A 21,430-nucleotide genomic window follows, 5' to 3' on the forward strand; every position below is an offset into this window, starting at 1 on the left:
TAATTTTTACTCCACCTAAAAATATTTTTTAAGAAAAAATAAACGTAATTTCCTTAAATTTTAGCCCCCTGAATTACGCTTATGAACTGAAAGTCAGTAGAAAAATGTATCCTCTGCCATAAAATTGAAAAATTATATGTATTTTTTTTCTATATTTGAATAGATTAGAGGCTTATTAAATATCCATATCAAAAAATTACCTATAAAATAAAAATCACGCATATTTTTATAAAAAAATTATAATTGTGTTATAATTTCGAGCTCGTAAATAGTATTTAAGTTAATACAATACCTTCATACATAAAATAAAAATTATTAAAAACAGTTTTAAAAATAGTAATTTAGACTTTTATAAAGGAGAATAACCAAATGACAGTCTCAAATATGCATGTTCGAATTCGGTCATGGACTCATCTATTTTTTGAACGAGAGATTAACTCAGTTTTTAAATTACCATTCTTTTCTGCGATGACGTACCAGGAGCAGATTTAGAATGTTATTATAAGCAGTGCTAAGAAATAAATTTTGTTCGAGTTGCATTCTATTTGAAATTTTTGGCTCATAAATGTTTTTTGATAAGATATCTTATCAAAAAACAATTATTCTTAACTGATTGTTTGATATGAACATAAAATGATTGTTGTTAAATATCCTTTTTTCAATTCAACGAAATAATGTATAAGTCTAGGATCTTACTCTGGAAACAATGAAGGAAAAAGTGGCTGGTCTGCATGACCAATCTAAAAAACTGAAAGGTATATTGTGAACTTAAAGTATAATTATTAATTGTTCTAAACAAAAATGTTTAATTATTTTCAATATTATATTTTAGATTTTAGTATAAAAATGATAATACTAGTTCTAATCCTCATCAAAATACGTGCATGTAGTTTTAGAGCAAATTTTTTTGCAAATTAATTAATGTTTAAAATTTTGATTTTTACACAGTATTTAAAAAATAACTTCGTGTAAAAACAACTTTTTAGAATGTCAACAGGCTATATCACTTTTAAAATTAGTAGTTCTACTTCTTTGATGTTAAATTTTAATTCATTTTTTTTTTCAGAAGCAAAAAAATATTACAAATCAAATCAAAGGCTAAACATAAGTCTCATTTGATGAAAAATATTATAATAATAACTGAGTCTCGATAATTTTTTTTTAATTCTTAATTTTATCAAAACAAAGTTTTAATAAAAAAAATTTTGTTTTTAATCTCAGATAGTTTTTTTTTCAGTTATAACAATAGGCAATTACAGTAAAACGATATTGTTTATAGTAAAAATAATCTTAGGAGTTGTGCCCCATTCCTCAAAGTTTTTTTATTTATATGGCTATATCAAGATATTATTAAGGACCCTTAAATATATTCTATTAGATTTAATTAAATTTAGAAAAATAAGAGTTGTCATTATATTTTCTTAATTTGCTTATTTAATTTCAAAAATATAATTAACTTTGAACTATTGTATTAAGTACTACGATAGATGTGATAAATATAGTGTAAATTATGCTATATTTTAGATAAAATTATTATATTTGATAAAAAAGTAGGATAACAATTAAGTAATCCAATAAGTATTCGTATCCTACTGATCCTAAACATAAAGATCATCTCAATATTCTTCAGGGTAATTATAATCAAAAAGACATTCAAATTCTATAGACGGAAAAAAAGTCCTTGTAAGGTTTTTGCATCTTGTAAAATTGTTACTGGCATCAAATGCTATAGATTGATGAAATACTACATCTTACATTTATAATTATACCTGAAAATGATATCATAATCAGCGGTTATATCAAATTATCATTCTTGTTGTTTATTAAGAAAAGTTTGACTTTAAATGAGTAGTTGAGGCATAAAACTACTCATTTGTTGTGTTACCAACTTTTTTAACATCCTCCAGATATTGCTTTGTATGAAATATCTCCTACGGTAAGATGTGTCCATACTATAATAAAACAGATAAAAAATTTAAAAGAAGAATCCTTGTTATGTGTATAATTATAAAGTAACGAGTTTTTTAATAAGTAAAAAGATTTTGTAAATAAAAGACAGTTTTTAGAAATTTATTAAAAACAAACATTGTATTAATAATGAAATAGTCTAATAATAATTTGAAAATTTTAAATTTATTTGCCATTATGGTACGAGTGATATTTTTTGAATATATGTTATTGAGTATGATTAAAAATATAATGTCACTTAACTAAGTTATATTAATAATAAAGAAAAAAAAATTGTAGGAGAAGTTACAACTAGATACTTCAAACAAATGTTAAAATTGGAAAAACAGAAATTAACAACATCTTCTAACAAATCAAATAACTCTAATATGCCTACACATCCAATATTAGAATCTGAGATGATTTCAAATTTAGATGTTAATTGTAGTTCTATATTACTGTCTCTTAATGTAATAGAAACTTCTTTAGTTACATCAATTGGATAGTATAGAATACTATAAAACTATTGAACTAATAATGTTTGTTCTACACTCAGGATTAATAGTTTTAAAAGGAAATTTAAATAAATTAAAATATTCTTATTTTAAACTCTTGGTCTGTGCAGTAAGAATTTTCATATCTCCTGATAAATGTCACACTTCAAATGATTTAGCTCAAAACTTACTGAATGAATATGTTTCTCAGTACTCTTCTTTGTATGGGACTCATTCGTTCATAGCTTATTACATCTTCTTATATATTTTAAAACTCATGGCCGTCTTGATAATTTTAGTTTAATTTGAAAATTATTTACAATACATAAAAAAATCAATAAAAAGTGCCAAATATTCTCTTTGAGAAATAACTAATAGTTATTAAAAAACAAAAACATTTAATATCCAGTAGTATAATTTTTGATTCTATTATTACTTTTAAAGATATTAATATATCTTCTCTTTACTTTAGTTTAGATGATAGATTATATGAAAAAATAATTTTATAAGATCTAAATATAATTATTAATACATGCAATGAACGTGATAAATATATAATATTAAAAAATAGTGACATTGTTATGGTTAACCACATCATAAACCAAAAAATGAATCATTTTTTATATTAATTGTTCAAAAATGTTTAAATTCATCTCCAATTTTTACTGAGCCAATTGTATCTTCCATATTTGACTTATATACTATAAATACAAATTTGTTATTAATTTTTATATTCATATATCTAATGAACAAGCAGTTATATCAACTTTAAATCATTCACTTTCTGAAATAACTTATAAAATTAACTTATTAAAACAAGCTTGGTATAAATTATTAATTATTCAAAATGCATTCATTTTTGTTTTTTAAGTTTATTATATATTTATTATTACTAATTAAGTAGGTATATAATTTTTATATTTTATGTTTACTATTTATTTTATTTAATAGTCTATTATAATTATATAATTGTATAATATTGTGATACTATTTTAATAATTTGTATAATATTGACATACATATATGGTTTAATGTAGCTATGTCTATTTTTGACTTACTATTACTGGTATATTTTATTTTGAATTTATATTTTTTTTATAGTTCTTTAACTTATCCAATTATATATTATGTTTCAGGTGATGTTGTTTTTGTGTAGTGGTTATATATTTAGTCCAAGTTATTATTTATATGCTAGTAACACCTATTGTTTTAATAAACATAATTAATACAAATTAAGGGTGTTTTTAATGTACTAAAAAGGTAAAAAAGTTCTAGCTACTAATGCCTAAATTTAATATCCCATGAATATTTTTTTTGTTTTTTAATATACATCACGGTTATAACATTTTATTTAATGATTTAAAAAATGTTTATTGTATGTACATCTAGCATATTATGATGACATTATCTTTAAATGTTCTGGTAATATTCCAATCAGACATTCACACGTTTCTAGAGGATGTGTATACAATGTTTGAAGGAGACATACTATTAATTCTTATAAATAACAAACCTTAAATATTTTATAAGTGTTGATAATCTTAACAAGCTCAGGGATATCACCTTTACATCATAGTAATAATGTATGGGATGTTACAAGTTCCCATGAAACGTTTTAAGAACTTCAATGATATGTAACATTGCATAGTGGGTATTTTAATAAGTAATAATTATATATTAATAATAAGTATACTTACTATCATAAAAAACACATGTTTTCGATGTAAATCTGTAGATAGTGTTTAATTTAAAAAAAATGGTGGATTGTTCCAAATCTACATGATCTCTTATTTCCTTATTTATATTCTGATTACAAGTTTTATGATTTATAAGTGTAATATATAAATAAATATATATAAAGGGAAATGGTTTTATTTACAAAAAATTGAATGAATGAGGAATATAAATAGTATTTATCATAAAAAATTGTATTGATCTATACATTTTTCAAAAATTTCTAGAAATATAAAGTTAAAAATGTAAAATATAAAATCGAGAATTTTAACACAAACATAGGATATGTTAATGACTACCGCATTTTCACTGTAAAGACAAAATAAAGTGTATAAAGTAAAATTTTAAATTTTGTAGTTGAAACATATATCAAATCTAATTCGACGATAAATACTTAGAAAACATTAGAAATTAATGATTTTCATTGTCTTTATGGAGAATGTGGGCTAAGTAACTTTTTTATTGATTAAGTAGAATTTTTTTTTTTCAATTTTTGAGGGTATTATGTTTAACTAGATACGAATTGTAAATATATGACGTATCGTATAAAAAAAATTAGGTCAAGTGAGAGCTGAGAAAATGTATGATAGCCACAAAAATACCCTCTCAGCTTTGCATCGAAGCTATAATTTAAAATATAGTAAAATAATTTTAATATGAATAAGAAATTACTTTTTGAAATTTGATAAAAATCAAATGAGTTAAAAATTTATTTTAACTTAAAAAGAATTAAGAAAAAATGCAAAAAAAATTAGTGCCACAAGTAACACAAGTGTTACTGTCTCAGAAATCGTACGTCACATTCGTCACTTAATAAAAATGGTAATTTAGTTAGTTCAAATTTTAAAGTTATTTTTCTCGACTAAATAAAATACAAAACCAAGAATTTTAACACAAAAATAGCATATTTTTGAATATGGTAGCCATTTACACCACGAGGACAATGTAAAATTCGAAAAATTTTTTTTCATATTAAAAAATAATACAGAGCTTTAATTTAATATATATATAAAAGTGTCAGTATTTCCAAAACATTTACAAATATATTGAAAAAGGTATACATTCTATATGCATTTTTAAGTTTTGAATTCCTCTGTATTAAAGGAAATAGTCCGATTTAAAAAAAAATATGTCGCATGAAAGAGGAATATAAATAGTATTTCTCATGAAAAAATTTTATTGATCCATATATTTTTCAAAAAGTTATGGTATTTTAAACTTAAAAACGTAATATATAAAATAGAGAATTTTAACACAAAATATATTAAAATAATATTTCAAACAATGTATAAAACAACCATATGAATTTTTAACAATAAAATGAACAATATACTTTAAAAGATGAATTTGACTATAATGTTTTTATGTAAAATATGAACGTGTTAAACTATACTATGTATTGTGTATTATAATTAACAGCATGAATACTTTAAAACGATATATAGCTTGGTTATCTAAATTGTACTTTATGTACTTCAAAAAACTTTACTTTAAAATAATGTGAAAATTTTTTTTACTATTTCACACGAAAAAACTTCACCTTGACTATTATATAAATTTTTAAAATACAATCATAGATAAGATAAAGAAGCTTAACTGTAATGCAACTACCTGTCGCCTACAAATGCTGATAAGTGGGCAAACTGGTGGAGGTGTTGCCAAACCACTGCAGCTTTGCCGCCAAATAAGTCAAATATAAATTCGCGTTTTGGCGCCAATAGTATTCATTAGTGATTATTTTACTATTGTCAATATTATTAATTTCATTTTTACATATATATTTGAAAATAAATGTTTTTAATTTATTATAAATTTTGAACTTTGTAAAATTTATTGTTTGAAAAGGGAAATATCTTGATGGTTATTTTAAATAGTTTTAATTGTTAATTAAAGGTGTTGCCATTTAAGAAATTAAAGTTNAATAGTTTTAATTGTTAATTAAAGGTGTTGCCATTTAAGAAATTAAAGTTGACATCCTTATAAGGTAAAGTGGTGAATATAAAAAAAAACTTTTTAAGATTGAAAAATTGAGAAAAATATTGATCTACAAGAAACAAATAAAAATTTACTAATTTTGCTATTTTTTGATTAATTAGTGGTTTATGATAAGTGAATCATAATTAATCACAATTACAAACCTTAAGCAGAAACAGGTTTTAAAGAATAATGTTTTTGTTGTAAAACAATAGATAGTTAAATTATATTTTATGAAAATTAATATAATTATAATTAAACATATCAGCTAAAACAAAATTAATCTGTAAAATTTACAATAAACTTCAATAAGAATTTTAATAGGCTTATTAATACGAGTGATCTTTATTATAGTTATTCCAAGTCTAAATATGACAAATCATCATCATCTTCTGCAGAAAAAATTTGAGCCAAATTGGTTGGTATTATTTTTGAATATTTTTGTGGTTGTGGAACTGCATTATCTTTTTTATTTGAATTATTTAAATTTAATGAATTTGTATCATATTTATTATCAACGTTTGGACTTTTTGAATTTTTACTAAATTTAAATTTACTCAATTTTAATTTGGCTGTTTCTACTGAATTAAATGTAGATTGAGGTATTGTTTTACTTGTGATATTTCCAGTAACAATCACTTCATTGGGATCTGATTTTTTATTAAAAATATCTGCTGGTACAATTTTAGAACATTTAGGTGTTTTAAAAGCTAATGATCGATCTATATTAATATTAACATTGCACAAAAAATCATTGGATGTCTGCAAACTTACATTATTATTAGTACTGTTACTTATCACATTGTTTGTTGATAATTTTAAATTTGATGTTTTATTTTTAGAGTTTTTGACAAATATGTCTTCATCATTAGAATCTTCATTTTCAGCATTAATTTTTTTTGGTGAAAATATTTTTGATGAAACAATATTTTGCTTTTTAACAGCATTTTGTGTTTGAGTTAAATAAAAGTCTGACTGTTTTTTTATTCTTATATTTTGTATTGTTTCTGTAATTTTATTTGTTATTTTTTTTGATAAGTCTGAGCTTTCTTCAGATTTATTATTAATATTATCACATATTTTTGAATCTTTAGGTACTGAATTTTGAAACCACCAATCCATTTCTTTTTTCAAAATGTCTTCCAGCCCTAGTTTTGTTAATATTTCTTCCACTTCAAGAAAAAAAAAAGTTTTAACTTTGGAATAGTGGAAATGATAAAATTATATACTTGTTTTTAGATAATCATCTTTAGGATTCATTGGAAAATTAGTATACAATGTATTAATATTATTTGATCCTTCATCATTTGAACATTCCATCAATGATACTGCAACTATTGCATCTTGAACAAGGACTTGTTTTCTGAACATAAGTTTAGCATGAGCTTGGGAAAGTCTTAACCAAATAAAATAATCATTACATTTATGTTTCAAAGTATAATTTAGATTAATATAACCTTAAAAGACTTTCTAAAAACCGAACTGTTGTCCGAGCAGCACTTCTTTGACAACTTTGACGTTGCATCCAATAATATTTGCTTAAAACAATATTTGCCTCTTCGGTAGTTTCTGGTTTTGAATTTCTAATAGTACAAAAATAATGTTGAAGTTTTTCCAAATTCCATAAAGAAGTGGCAGAATTATCTGAACATTCAGGTTTTTTCCCTTGTAGAACATAGGATGAAACAATTCTAAAAATAAATGTTATTCACAATTAATTAAGTAGAACTTTATTCTAAAATACCATAGGAAATTACTTTTCCCAGTCTTCATTATTGGTGTCAATTAGAATGAGAATTAAATCAAAACGACTTAATAAAGGGCTAGCTACTTTAATATTTTCCACTAAAGACAAATTTAAATTATATCTAGTTTTTGGATTCATTGCAGCCATCACAGTACACCGAGTGTCAAGTTTACATACTAAACCTGCCTATATTAATTACACTTGTCAATTAAATTAAAAGAAATTTAAGAGCAATATTATAGTTTTTATACTTTAGCAACACTAATTGACTGTTGCTCCATTGCTTCATGAATCGCTGTGCGATCTTCTTCTTTAAGAGAACCAAATTCATCAACACAGCAAATCCCTCCATCAGCCAAAACCAATGCTCCTGCTTCTAAGTGCCATTCTGATCCTTCCTAATAATTTTTAGAAGTAGTTATAAATTAATTATGAGAAATAAATTATATATCCATACAAGTAGTAATTCAAAATTTATTAATATACTTACTTTAAATGCTGAAACAGTTAATCCAGCTTTTGATGAACCAACTCCAGTTGTAAATATAGATCGAGGACAAATTTTCCAAGCATATTTCAATAACTGTGATTTTCCAGTACCAGGATCTCCAACTAGCAGTATGTGAATTTCTCCTCTAATTCGGATTCCTCCACTTTCTGGTCTTCGCACACCACCTGCTAAACCTAATGCAACAGCTAATTTTGCAGTGTATAAGCCATATGTCTAATCATAATAAGTACTTAAATAAGTCTTAGTTTATAATTTATTTATAATGATAATATAACCTGAGGACTAATGGAAGCAATAATATGATCTCTGGCTGTAAAAGGGTCACTTTTATTATCCTCCCAGTAATTTTCAAACTCTTTATGCCATTCATCAGTTATCATAATTGCAGACTGTTGATCATTACATACAATTAGATGATTTGCTCTTAAACATATTTCAATATCAATGTAAGAGTTAGAAATTAATTGGTGCCATCTTCTAATAACAGTTCCACTAAAAATAACAGTAATACTTTATAAAGCTCATTAGTAGGAATGGTAATTAGACATTTGAAATAAATAATTAAAATTTAAAAAATAATTTACTTTTTATAAAAAATTGAATGTATAATTATTTAGAAATTTAGACTATTTTACATCTTACAAGTTAAAATTATGTTATTTAATATTTGATAGTTAATTTTAAAAATACTACCATATAATGACATCATCACCAGGTTTGCACTTATCAACTAAATCATCTTCTAAAGATACCCACATAGAGCGTGGCATAGCACCTAAGCCAACTTTTCCTATTTGTTCCTTCAAAAGCAAATATTGTAAGTATCAAATCTTAATTAAAAAAAACTTACTAACATAACTTCAAAAAAAAAAAAAAAAGTATTTAATAATTATTCTACTTGAATTTTTATTTCTTGATAATCTTTAATGAATTCTTCTTCATCTTTCACAGGTTTTAAACTTGTCCCAGGACAGCCTTCTGGATTTGGACAGCGGTCTGGCACAACAAGTTTGTTGAATTGTTCATAATCAATCTGTTTAAAATAAAGTTAGAAACTTAAGAATTAAAATTGTAACTAATTATTGTTAAATATAAAATAATAAAGTTAATTTTTTTCAATATAAATCTTAAAATAAAATACCTTTGCATCAAAACGTTCTTTGCATTTTGTACAATAATAAATTTTTTTATACTCTAATAGTTTAGGTAGAACTGTCCTAATAACAGTCCCATTAACTCGCAAAAAGGAACCAATATCTTCATTCCTAGGAAATATTGTACGATGCAATTCAGGACATAACGGTAAAGCTAAATAATGAAATTAAAATCTTGTTTTAATTAAAGAATATAAAATATAATATTGCTCATTTGTTATATTTATATGTTTTAAACAAACCAGTTATCCTTGTATGAACTTTTTTTTTTACACGCAATTTAATATTTTCGTCATTAAAATTTTTTCTTATTGTTTTTTGAGCTTTTATTAATTCTTTATCACACCGTTCCAACACAGAAATTGAATCAGACAAAATTTCTTCACCTAACTTTGGATTTTTTTCAAAAAGTGTTAAAAAACTATAAATATAATAAAAAAATATATAAAAAAAAATTTAATTGAGTAAAATATAAAAAATTTAATACTTAATTGTAAGTGAATAGTGTTGTTTTTTATCAACTTGCTTCAAAATATCTAAAACTTCTTCTGAATGATAATTACAAATGTATTTATCAAACATTTTGCAAAATAATTCTAAAGAAAAAGAGAATATGACAATTCAATAGAATAGAGTGTGAAATAAAATTTTATAGATGGGTAGTGATCCTTATAATTATATAACTCACAATTAGAGTTTACTAAACATAGGTATAAAACAATTTTTTTCACATTTTTTATATTTTTAACTTAATTAAAAAACTCCACTGAAAACTAAATAATAACTGGTAAATTGAAAAATGATTATATACCACCATTTTCGATATAATATTTGATATCACTCATATCAAATTTGTTATTATTTAATATGAGATTATAGTATCTAATATATTAATATAATTTAATAATATTTATGATAATTTATCTTAATTTTTGAGTTTTTCTAAATGTTTTTAGTAGATCGGCTAGTGTCTGGTCTGAAAATTGGATTTAGCATGTTCTTTTAAAATAATGAATACTATAATAGTCTTTTACAAAATGCTGAGTTTAAGAAAATTTAAATCACAAACATATAATATTATACTGTAAAACAAACATACAAATCAATTAATATTAAATTAATCAATTAAAAAATTAATATCGTTTAAATTAATTTTTGAAGATCATGAATGTTTTTAATTGAATGTAGAAAAAATTGTAGCAAGTAATTACCATTTATATATTACCTAAAATAATGTTTTTTTAAGTATTACATTGTTATAGACATGGATGGCTCAAATATTAAAATGTACAATAAATATGAAACTCTTGGTGAAATTTATTTTTATTCAAATTCCAATAAAAATTATAAAGTAAAATTACTTTGCAGCCGTCTTTTAGCAAATCACAGTTTTAAGTAAGCAATATTTAATTGATAATCTGTTAATTTAATATATTAAAATTTTAATTTTAATATATTGTGAATATTTATTGTTTGCAGAAATTATAACTTGGATAATTCCTGTACTGAACGTTCATCAGATGATTCAAGTATAATAGATGAAAAAACTGATTCAAATGTTATTAATTCATCAATGTTTATTGATCATGATGAATTTAGAAGTAAAATAAGGTTAGATAGCTTATTTAAATAAATAGATAAATAATTCTATTATAATTATTAGGGTGGCCTGGATTTGAATGTATATTGCATTTTTTAGGCATATCTTAGATGATGCTCTCCAAGTAAAAATTCTATTTATTTAATGAAGAATTCAAAAATAAAACTTTTATTATGAATTCTAGAGATTTATTTTTAAGAAATTTTAATACTAATTAGAGTATACTTAGGAAAAAATGACTTTTTTTTTTAAATTAAAATTAGGTTAAATAGTATTTGGCAAAGTAATGAAAATTACGTGACATGTATTATCTTTTTGTTATTTGTAAAGATATTCATAGTTGTTTGTGTTTATGAATATTAAGGTTTTAAGAGGGCATAGCTCTTTAACAAATTTATAAATTACCTTTTTTTTATATAAAAATATTTCTTACCAAATATTTTGTTCTATTTATGTTAATCAAAATGTTGTGTAAAATATGGTACTTTTAAAATGTAAAATGCTTTTTTGACTATTTATAATATTTTTAATACAAAACAAAATCAATGTTTACAAAGTAACATCAATTATATTTTTAATTTAAAGCTATTTTTGTGTGAATTTCAGAAATTTTAATAGATAATTTTAATTGTTTTTAGGGTATTTAAATCTAGGCTGTAATAATGAATATGATTATATAGTTTATTATTTTTTATGCATTATTCATATTATTGTTTAAACTTTAAAATTTTGTGTAGATTAGACCAGTACTTTAGAAGTTTTGACAATTTCAAAAAATAGACCGTGAGAGAAGCACGGTTATAACAATATTTATCATTAAATATTTCTTGGCATCATACTCCTCTCTCCTATGTATCAAAATGTTAATAAATTTCAAAATACTGGTACAAAAGTTGTTTCCGACAAGACATTTTCTTAATTGGATCATTTTATATTTTATAAGCTAGTTAAATATGTATGTTGTTAATTAATAAAAATAATTTGCAACCCTTCTAAACAGAGCTGTGAATTATATATATTTATACATTTTGTTATGTTAAGTACAAATATTTTTCATTGGCTTAAAAATTTAGTAATATGTTTTATCTGATGTTATATTTTTGGGATGATAATGGAGATATTTATAAGAAAAATATTTCTGTATTACTTTATGATCGTACTACAAAGTTACACAAACTTTGGATTCTTCAAAGTGGAAATTATAGAAATGAAATTTATAAATGAGTATAATTCACAGTTCTGTTTTAAAGGTATAAGGGATGATTACAAAAAGTACTTAATAATTGATGAATAACAAAATATATGAAGCTAAAAAATGCTAAAAATAATTTTTCTTATTATTATTATTTTAAGAGAAATAAATTGGCTAGCATTAAAAGAAAAATCTTATGTTGTTTTAAAAGTAAAAAATGTTGATATATTTTTTTGTTGATTTAGGAAAACATCAATATTATAATTTTTATGTATATTGAGACATAGTTACCAGAAAATTTTTAATATCAAACAATTTTAATTATTTTTCATTTATAAATAATGTTATTAAATTAAATTATGTAACTTGCACATTATATCAAAAATAAATTTTTTGACTTATATAAAATTAACTTTTTTCGTAATTGGTAGTATAATAACAGTAAATTAATACAATGAGATAATTGAAAAATCTGAAATTGATGATAAACAATTTTTTTAAATCCTCATATATCTTTAACTATGATACTTTTTTTTAGGAATAATTTATTGTCTAATTCAATTTGTGTGTGTGTATGTGTGTGGGAAGATTGGTGAAATAATATTATCGTCTATCTATATTTTGACTAGGGGGGAATTACCCTCCTGCCCCCTGGTTCCGGAGCTACTGCTAGACTTTTGCAAATTAGTATTTTTTTTTTGCTAAATGTTTATTATTAATATTGTGATTTCTTGTTAAAAGATTATTGTTTGTTTAAAAACATCAATATTATTGAAAAAGCCTAGTGTTAGAAGAATCTGTTAAGTCCTTGTTAAAATGTTTAAATTTTTTTTACAGTTTAAATAATCAAAATAATTCATCATCTATTGATGAATTTATAGATCAAGAAAATACTTATGAAGTTTTACAAAAGGAAGATAATATTCAAGATAAAGAATGGTATAATTATTGGGAAAAAAATGGTGAAAAGTTTATAAATGAAACTTGGGTAAAACAATATGGTAGCTGTACATTAAATGATTCAGATATTAATATTGATGAACTTTATCAAAATCATATTAAAATCCAATATACTGCATTGTATTGGAAATTTGTAGAAGAAAAAAGTTTGAAGCATTTTCAGATAGAAAAATCTGTCGAATACAATAAAGATTTGTATGTTTTTTTAGTAAATATTTTATAAATTACTTAATAAAGGAATTAGTGTTGGTTTGGGTTTATTAGGACTAAACTGATAACATTTTTTTCCAATATCTAATCATTCAATATTAAACTGATAAGGGATCCGATATTATGAGTTATGTTTAAAAATTACTATTTGTATTGAATTTGTTTTTTTACATAAATATATTTTCCATAGACAAGAAATTATTATAGACTCGGAAATTTAAGCAAATTGCATTCATGGCTATAACACTATTAGTTTGTCACAATAGTTAATGATTAATGCACAATAATTTACAATATAAATATAATAAAGATAAAACAAAACTGACAATTATGTTTTAAAAATAAAATTGTTAGTTAGTAAACAAATACGCATAAACATAACTCTGTGATTGCATTTTCAAGTAATTAAACTATATTCTAAATATTCCAAAATAATCTTTATCAATATTCAATTATTTTTTTTGAGATTTGCTCAATTTATGGAGAACGAGGTAATTTTTTTCAATTTTCGAGATCAATGTCTTCAACAAAATTCAAATTGTAATCTTTTGACATATTGTTCATTAAAATCGGTCCAGTAAGAGCTAAGAAAAGTTGGCGATAGACACAAAAAAAAAAAAATACATAATAGTATGTGGTGAACTGGGTTTCTAAGTCCAGTTTCAGCCAGTCGGAAGAGTACCAATAGGAAGAGTCAAAGTAAAAATACAATGTAACATTCACTATGAGTACTGATCACTTTATTTGTGTTCATGTCCCTATTTATATTTTAAGATACATGATTAATTACGAATTAATACAAGGTTAAGACAATATTTAAAGTAAACAAAAACACCATTAAAATATAATCTTTAAAATCTAATTTAAAAGACTATTAAGTATTGCTACATATTTCAAGATGCCGTTCACGACAAGTAAAATGAATTTCTTCTCAGTTTCGCATCGAAGCTAAAAAATCTTGAATATATTAATAATCAGCACAGGAACAGCGATGAAACGCGAAGCCAAAATTTTTTTAGTTGGGACACTCTAATATATCCCTATCAATTAAGAATCGTCTATCCGCCCTTTTATGGATCTGATTGAATTCAGCGATCGCTATTACATCAATAAATAATATACTTACTTTGAATTTTTGTTATATCTTTTTAGAACTAATTATGGGAAATTATTTTTTTATTAGAAAATATTTTTTTATTATTTTTATTACCCATTTAAAAAAACCAAGTACAACACCACTTTTTAATAGTAATTTTAGCTAAAATGCTTGAAAATATTTCGTATAACTTGCGACAAGCAGTGCTGCAGTAGATACAACAAAATTAGTTTTGCTTAACTCACTCTAAGCACATAAAGCATAGTTGGGGATACATTTATGATTTTTTTTTAAATCAAATTAATGGACTTGGCATAATATCTTTATTCACTAGTAATAGGAGAAATGTAGATATTATATTATCATCAGAAACGATATTTAATAAAAATTCTGAAAAGTAATAACAATTCAAACATTGAATGCAGGCATAATAAAATTGGTCCACGCGTGTTAGCGAAATTATTTAAAGAAATATTGATAACGTTTCGGCGACATATAGCCACACCGCACGCCGCATCATCATCTGTTAATATTTTTAAAATATAATCAATAGCTGCAGCACCAGTCGACAAAAAAATCTACAAAAGTAATCTAAACATATCTTAAAAGAATGCATTTTACTCATTCTGTATTACATTTAGATCTTTAACACTTATTACAAAATTGAAAGAGGACAATATTTCGAAGACAATCTCATAGTCATTTTGGGTTTAACCTAATATTAATCTTGATAATTGAATTTGAAAATGTACTTTTTTATGTAAGCCGAGACAATGGAGTCCTGTAGTATATTTACAGCCCTTTCAGGACTGTATCCGTATAATAGATCCATTGTTACCTTTCCTCTTTGGTTGATGTTACTGCTTCCCCAAATAGGATGGTGAGTATTAGTGTCCTAGGTATGGATTCTAATGCTCACCCCACTATTACTAGTACAATGAGTTTTCTTACATGGAGGTTCTTGCCCCTTGTCCTCAATTTTTTGAGCTTTGGTTCCCTTTTACTTTTTCAAGTCATCGGTTCCCTTGTCTCCCTCTTTTGGTAGTTTCTTCTACCCCTCCATGATTGCCCAGCTCCTCTTTACCTTGCGCTTCTGACTGCCGCTCAGTTTCTCAGGTCTAAGTTTTAAAGTCTTTTAAGTTCGGCGATTCTTCTGCGAAGAGTCGCCAGTTCACGTTCTTGTTCCAACAGGTTGTCCGTAGGATCCCTGTTCGTCCCAAGTTCGTTATTTTATGGTGTTTGTATGTTTTTATCCATATAGTTCCAACGAGTAGTCGAGAAATAAAGGTCCATCACAACAGAGCTCGATACTGTGATACTCATATGCTGTATACTCTATGGTGCGCCAGGTGCCATAGAGAATCCCAATGGTCACTTTACCTTTCTGCTAACTACCCTATGACAAGTTAGTAATCCTTTCACTTGGTATGGCTGGGTTAGGGGGGCCTATTCGCTGTTAGCAAGCCGGGTTGCCCAAACAGACCTAACAACTAACCAAAGTCATGACCGGCTAAGATCAGTGGTACGTGTTGCCAACCCCACTGAATTAACTATGGTCCACGGGGTTGGGTTGGGTTGTAATCCTTGTGGATTCCCCTGCGGGTTAATATTGGAATAAAAAAAAAAAAATCTATTCCGACAATACCTTTATCTCATACATTGGCCAATATTCTACTTAACTTCAAGAATCATTTTTAGTTCCCAAAGAATTAAAAAAATAAATAATTTTTTAAATTAAAATCGATTTTTAGAATGGAGGATAAATGAATATAGCACCCACAAAATATTATTCTAGTTTTGCTGCTACCTGCTTTCCATAGAATTTTTTATGTTTTTATTGTTAGCATAAGAAAATTGTGCTGTTTTAAAATTAATTATTCAATAATTTATTTATTAAAAATGTTTTATATATAAAACATATAGTAATTTAAAAAAATAATGTTGTTGGGGATATTTTTTTGTAAAAGAAAAATGTTGAATTGATCAAAAGTTTTGAACTTGTAATTTTTAAAATCAATTATATTGCAAATTATTTTTATCTATTTAAATTATCAAATAGTATTAAAATAGAATTATTTAACTAAACACCTTTAAGTTTTAATTAATTCCCACATGTGGCTTGTGTTTCTAGAAATAAAGCGGTTCAGTCGACTTCTTTTTGTAGCCAAATCAATGTAGAAGAAAATTTCAATGACTCTAAATTTGAATTTATTTATAAGTATAAGTATGTGTTTTTAATTATCATTTTAAAGTATTATTAAATTCTTCTGTTAGTAAAACTCATATTTAACGACTTGAAATCAATAATATGTTGTTTCTCAAAAAAATAAGTTATAATGATGAAGGGTTAAGTCTAACAATATGTAAAATGTGGTGTGGACCAGATATTTCTAAAAATATAAAAACTGAAATGTAAAGGGTAAAGGGTGCAATGGGTATTTTGAATTTTTAAATAAATGTTGGTTTATTAATAATATACTTTGTTCAAAATTTTATTTATTTCAAGTCATCAATTATATCTTTAAGAAAATTTCTAATAATTTACTTCAATTATAAAATTTTAAATTAAAAAAATTATTTTATTGTTCATGTGTTATTTATAATATATAATTTAATATATTTCTTTTTTAGACATTTTCCCAACTGTAATTTTCAACTGGTGAGAGTTTACCAAGCACTGAGTAAAATGGGATACACATATTGTGATCAAACTAATTTTGATTTTGGCCACGTGGAATACCATAAAAAACATTTGATAAAATCTACTAGTCATTTAAACATATACAGAATTCCAGAAAAAGTATCTTTTTCTTTAAAATAAAATAAATTAAGTAAAAAAATCCAATCTTAATTATATTTTGCAGTTCAGTCTTAAAAATGAAAATACAGAAATTGATATGAATTCAAAAAGAAAATTAAAAAAAAAAGAAAAAAGATCAAAATTTTTTAATAATTCTACCAAAATTAAATTAGAAAAATTTGGTTTCAGTGATTTAGAAATTGATTCAGTACTAATGAAATATTGGAAAAAACGTTTTATTTTATTCTCAAAGTTTGAAGAAGGTGTGAAGTTAGACCAAGGTAGATATTATTCTACACATTTAAACTTTTAATAAGTTGAATTAAAAACTAAGAAATGAAAATTAACTACACTGTAGGGATTACTACAAATTTTATTTAATTAGAATAAATTTATGTTACTTAATTTAAAGTATAATATTTTCTTTCTTTTTTAAAAAATGTATTAACATGTTTTAGTATACTGTCAAAAATGTTTAAACTCTTATTTAGAATATATTAAAATATTCATACTATATTTTGACTCATTTATGTTTAATTATAAATATTATCTATATGAAAAAAAAAGATGACTCCAAATATTATTAAATTTAGATGACTTAATCTCAGTACCATTTTATATTAATAATTAGTTTAATAAAAAAAAAAGTGTGATTTATTGAGTATACTCTTTGAGATATTAGCATTTGAAGATTTATAATGGATGAGGAGCATAGTAGTATTTAGCATCACATTTTTTACCATTATACACAAATAGAAATTCTTCTTTCAGACCTCACCCGCTTATAACCTAAAAATTATATCAACTCAAAAAGTAATAATACAATTTTGATTATCTAAATGTCAAAATCATTTTTAATAGTAAAAAAAGAATAATAGATGGAAACCTATTATTAAATAATAATATAATATTATTTAACTTTTAAAAATTATCCCTAAAATTTTCCCCAAGGAAAATTTTTTTCTTACAATTAATTTGATATTAACAATGGTTTATAAAAATAAGTTATATTTTCCTCATTATCTTGCCTAATTTTTGAAACAAGATCATAATTCTGTACGAAAGATGACAATATTTCTCAACTTAGTGTAATAAAAAAATAAAAATATTTAACTTAGTGTAATATCTGTGTAACTTATATGCTAGTGACTAACTATTAACCACTTTCATTGTTCAATAGCTATTTTACTGTGATATACTCATGATATACGTGTAATCACGGCCAAGGAGCCCCACCTAAAAAAAGAAAAAAACTATATTTTTAATCTATACATTTTTATGAAAAAATCATCATTTAATAAAAAAAAAAGGTGGTTAGTATACTTAATAAATCACACTGTATATACATTGTAGAACAGATCTAACTGATAAGTCTTATAACTTTTGATCCAGTAATTATTAACAATATCTTTTGATCGATGTAATTTTTTTATTTAATAATTTTTGTATTCTGAGACTACCTTAAAATCATATTTTTATATTTTAATATAAAAAAAAAAATGAAAAATGATTATCTAGATTTAATTATCTAATTATATATCTGTGTAGAGTATTTTTTAAACGGCTGCAATTCAAGTTATCCATAAGGCCTAACTGATGAGTACTGTTTTGACGTTTGCATCTAGTTGTTTGTTTAATTTTACATAATTAATGCCATTATTTGTACTTTTTTGGTGTTTTTAATAAGTGGGCCCCGTCCACATTGTTGTGTCCCACCTAGAATGAGACACGGTAACGTGTTTGGAGTGGATGTAGTTGTAATGTAAAATGAAAATAAAAGATTACGGCACAATATATATTTATACAGCTGTTCTTTAAATTTAGAAATACTATTATTTATAATTAATACATTAATTGTCTTAAGGTAAAATCACTTATAAGTCGTAACACAATATATTTATACAATGGTTCGAACGCGATTGATTGTTGCTTATTCGTTGTCTAATACTAATTATTACTTAACCCCACTACATTAGTATAATAACAATACTGGTTCGTAACAACATTATTTGTACCATAACAACTGTGTTGTTTATTTTATTAATTTCTATTGTTTTATTAATGACAAAAAGTGCATTACATGTTTAATCATTGTTAATTACCTCATACAGTCCACTATCATTATTCATTTCATCCTTTCAGATTATATACAATAATATTACTCATACATATTTTTCATCTAACTCGATTGATACATCAACAAGTGAAATTGTTTCTGAAAAATGAGCGTTTTATCCTTTTGTATATAAACCATTTGTATGTAGTTGAGATTATGAAATTATAATTAAAAAAAAAATTATTTTAAAATTTTATGTTTATAGAAAGTTGGTACTCTGTTACTCCAGAAGTAATTAGTAAGCATATAGCAGAACGTTGTAGTTGTTATCTTCTTATTGATCCATTTTGCGGAGCTGGAGGAAATATTATTCAGTTTGCAATGACATGTGAATTAGGTAAAATTAAAAAATGTATATTTATTCATAAATTGGGCGAGTTCCAGTAAATTTGTTCAATTTTAGTTTAACTAAATTTATGTATGTAGTTATAGCGATTGACAAAGATCCTAAAAAAATTGAAATGGCTCGTAGTAATGCAGAATTATATGGAGTTGCTGATAGAATTGAATTCATTGTTGGTGATTTTTTCAGTGTAGCTGAATCTTTAAAAGCAGATGTTGTATTTTTATCCCCACCATGGGGCGGTCCGGAGAAAATGAATCTTGAGGAATATAAGTTGTCCAATATAATGCCAGAGAATGGAGGAGTAAAAAAATTATTATCTGTTGCCAGAAATATCACTACTGAGATTGCCCTTCATTTACCAAAAAACACAAACATTTTTGATGTAAGAATCATTTTTATTTATTTAGATATTTTAAAGAAGTCCAAGAATGAAAATATTGAAATGGAGAAAGCAATGAATTAAAGTAAATCTTGGGTTTTAAAGCATTTATAAAATTTATTATTCATGTTTATTATAAGTAATTCAAATATATTAATGATAAATAAATATTCCTGTTTATTTCTCTTATTTCTAAGTCTTCATCTTTTTCCTTGCTCTTATACCAACTACTTGGGGTCTGCCACTCTTATTCTAAACTTCCACTTGACACAATTTCTCAATTTACCTCTTTCTCATTAATTAAATCTACCAGTCTCACAAGATATCCTTTAATGTCTCTTTTGGATTCTCATTCAGAAATTTTTTCAAAATGCTTTTTCCACCTTCTTATGATCACTTTTTATTTACCTTATATAATGATAAACTTTAGACTGTTTTTTTCTTACTTTTGCTATTCTATAGACTTCTATTACAATTTCTTTTGTTCCTAGCCTACCATACAACTCATCATACTTCTTAAACTTTGCCTTACTCATTGTATATTTGTTTCCTTTACACCAGCTTTTAGACTCCATCCAATCTTCTCTTATTTTGTTTTTTTGCCATACTTTGAACTGCTTCACGTTCTTCATAATAGTATGAATTTAAATATTTTAAAATTTGATTTAAGTTGTAAAACTATTAACTACATAGTTTTTTAAGTGCCTATTTTTTTATGGCAATTTCAGAATAGTATATTTTTCAACTGAGAAATAAACTAAAACCTATGTAGATTAAATTTAAATATTGATTAAATATAAGTAGTAAGAAAAAAAATTGACTAGTTAAAAAAAAGTTTTTATGGATTATTATTATTATTTTTTTGTAAGCCTTAAAGAAAATTATAACATAAATATAAAATAATTTTAATTGAATTATTTAAATGTCTACCCGGTCCCTTTTTCTTCCAGTGTTTAAGTTCAACTATTGATGGCTGGATTGAGGTTCAACAAAATGTTCTGAATTCACGATACAACTCTATTACTGTTTATTATGGTGAATTATATGGATTGTGTCATGAAACAACAGGAAATTACTCATATGATATTTTTGATGGATAGAATTTGTAATTTAATTAAAATTATTCTAACCAAATATATGTGTAATTTTATTGACTTTGTGATTTATAAA

General features: G+C 24.3%; 2 protein-coding genes and 1 long non-coding RNA gene across 7 annotated transcripts in view; 2 read left to right on the forward strand and 1 right to left on the reverse strand.

The window, feature by feature from the left end:
- The first annotated feature begins 212 nt into the window (after positions 1-212).
- On the forward strand, positions 213-5,414 carry LOC126893918 (uncharacterized). Its single transcript, XR_007701286.1, has 3 exons — positions 213-755; positions 3,578-3,701; positions 3,831-5,414. It is a non-coding gene; the product is annotated as an uncharacterized LOC126893918 (long non-coding RNA).
- Positions 5,415-6,384: 970 nt separating this feature from the next.
- On the reverse strand, positions 6,385-10,352 carry LOC126894056 (DNA helicase MCM9-like). The gene is made up of 13 exons (XM_050664707.1): positions 10,250-10,352; positions 10,049-10,157; positions 9,804-9,982; positions 9,549-9,715; positions 9,306-9,440; positions 9,101-9,207; positions 8,683-8,899; positions 8,387-8,620; positions 8,148-8,294; positions 7,907-8,082; positions 7,607-7,840; positions 7,379-7,545; positions 6,385-7,321 (listed from the first exon to the last, which is right to left on the reverse strand). The coding sequence occupies exons 2-13, from the start codon at positions 10,141-10,143 to the stop codon at positions 6,504-6,506; spliced, it is 2,676 nt and encodes an 891-aa protein (XP_050520664.1). The 5' UTR covers positions 10,144-10,157; positions 10,250-10,352; the 3' UTR covers positions 6,385-6,503.
- A 101-nt stretch (positions 10,353-10,453) lies between these two features.
- LOC126894061 (trimethylguanosine synthase-like) overlaps positions 10,454-21,430 on the forward strand; it is a 60,237-nt gene continuing 49,260 nt past the window's right edge. The window contains exons 1-10 of one of the 5 annotated variants that reach the window (XM_050664724.1): positions 10,462-10,764; positions 10,824-10,956; positions 11,041-11,172; positions 13,191-13,508; positions 16,751-16,843; positions 17,251-17,419; positions 17,484-17,700; positions 19,741-19,872; positions 19,962-20,345; positions 21,211-21,414. In XM_050664724.1, coding sequence (XP_050520681.1) covers positions 10,826-10,956; positions 11,041-11,172; positions 13,191-13,508; positions 16,751-16,843; positions 17,251-17,419; positions 17,484-17,700; positions 19,741-19,872; positions 19,962-20,344 — 1,575 coding nt within the window. In that variant the 5' untranslated portion in view covers positions 10,462-10,764; positions 10,824-10,825 and the 3' untranslated portion in view covers position 20,345; positions 21,211-21,414. Of the gene's footprint in view, positions 10,765-10,823; positions 10,957-11,040; positions 11,173-13,190; positions 13,509-16,750; positions 16,844-17,250; positions 17,420-17,483; positions 17,701-19,740; positions 19,873-19,961; positions 20,346-21,210; positions 21,415-21,430 lie in introns of those variants that run through there. The other 4 variants (XM_050664723.1, XM_050664727.1, XM_050664725.1 and 1 more) reach the window with 4 other exon arrangements.

Source organism: Daktulosphaira vitifoliae, unplaced genomic scaffold (genome assembly GCF_025091365.1).
Source record: "Daktulosphaira vitifoliae isolate Bord-2020 unplaced genomic scaffold, ASM2509136v1 Scaffold_1, whole genome shotgun sequence".
Lineage (NCBI taxonomy): Eukaryota > Metazoa > Arthropoda > Insecta > Hemiptera > Phylloxeridae > Daktulosphaira > Daktulosphaira vitifoliae.

Coding starts and splice junctions, on each gene's coding strand:
- LOC126894056 (XM_050664707.1), bottom strand. CDS start 10,143: ATGTTTGATAAATACATTTGTAATTATCATTCAGAAGAAGTTTTAGAT. Junction 9,983..10,048: donor CACTATTCACTTACAATTAA/GTATTAAATTTT, acceptor TTATATTTATAG/TTTTTTAACACTTTTTGAAA. Junction 8,083..8,147: donor AGTCAATTAGTGTTGCTAAA/GTATAAAAACTA, acceptor TAATTAATATAG/GCAGGTTTAGTATGTAAACT.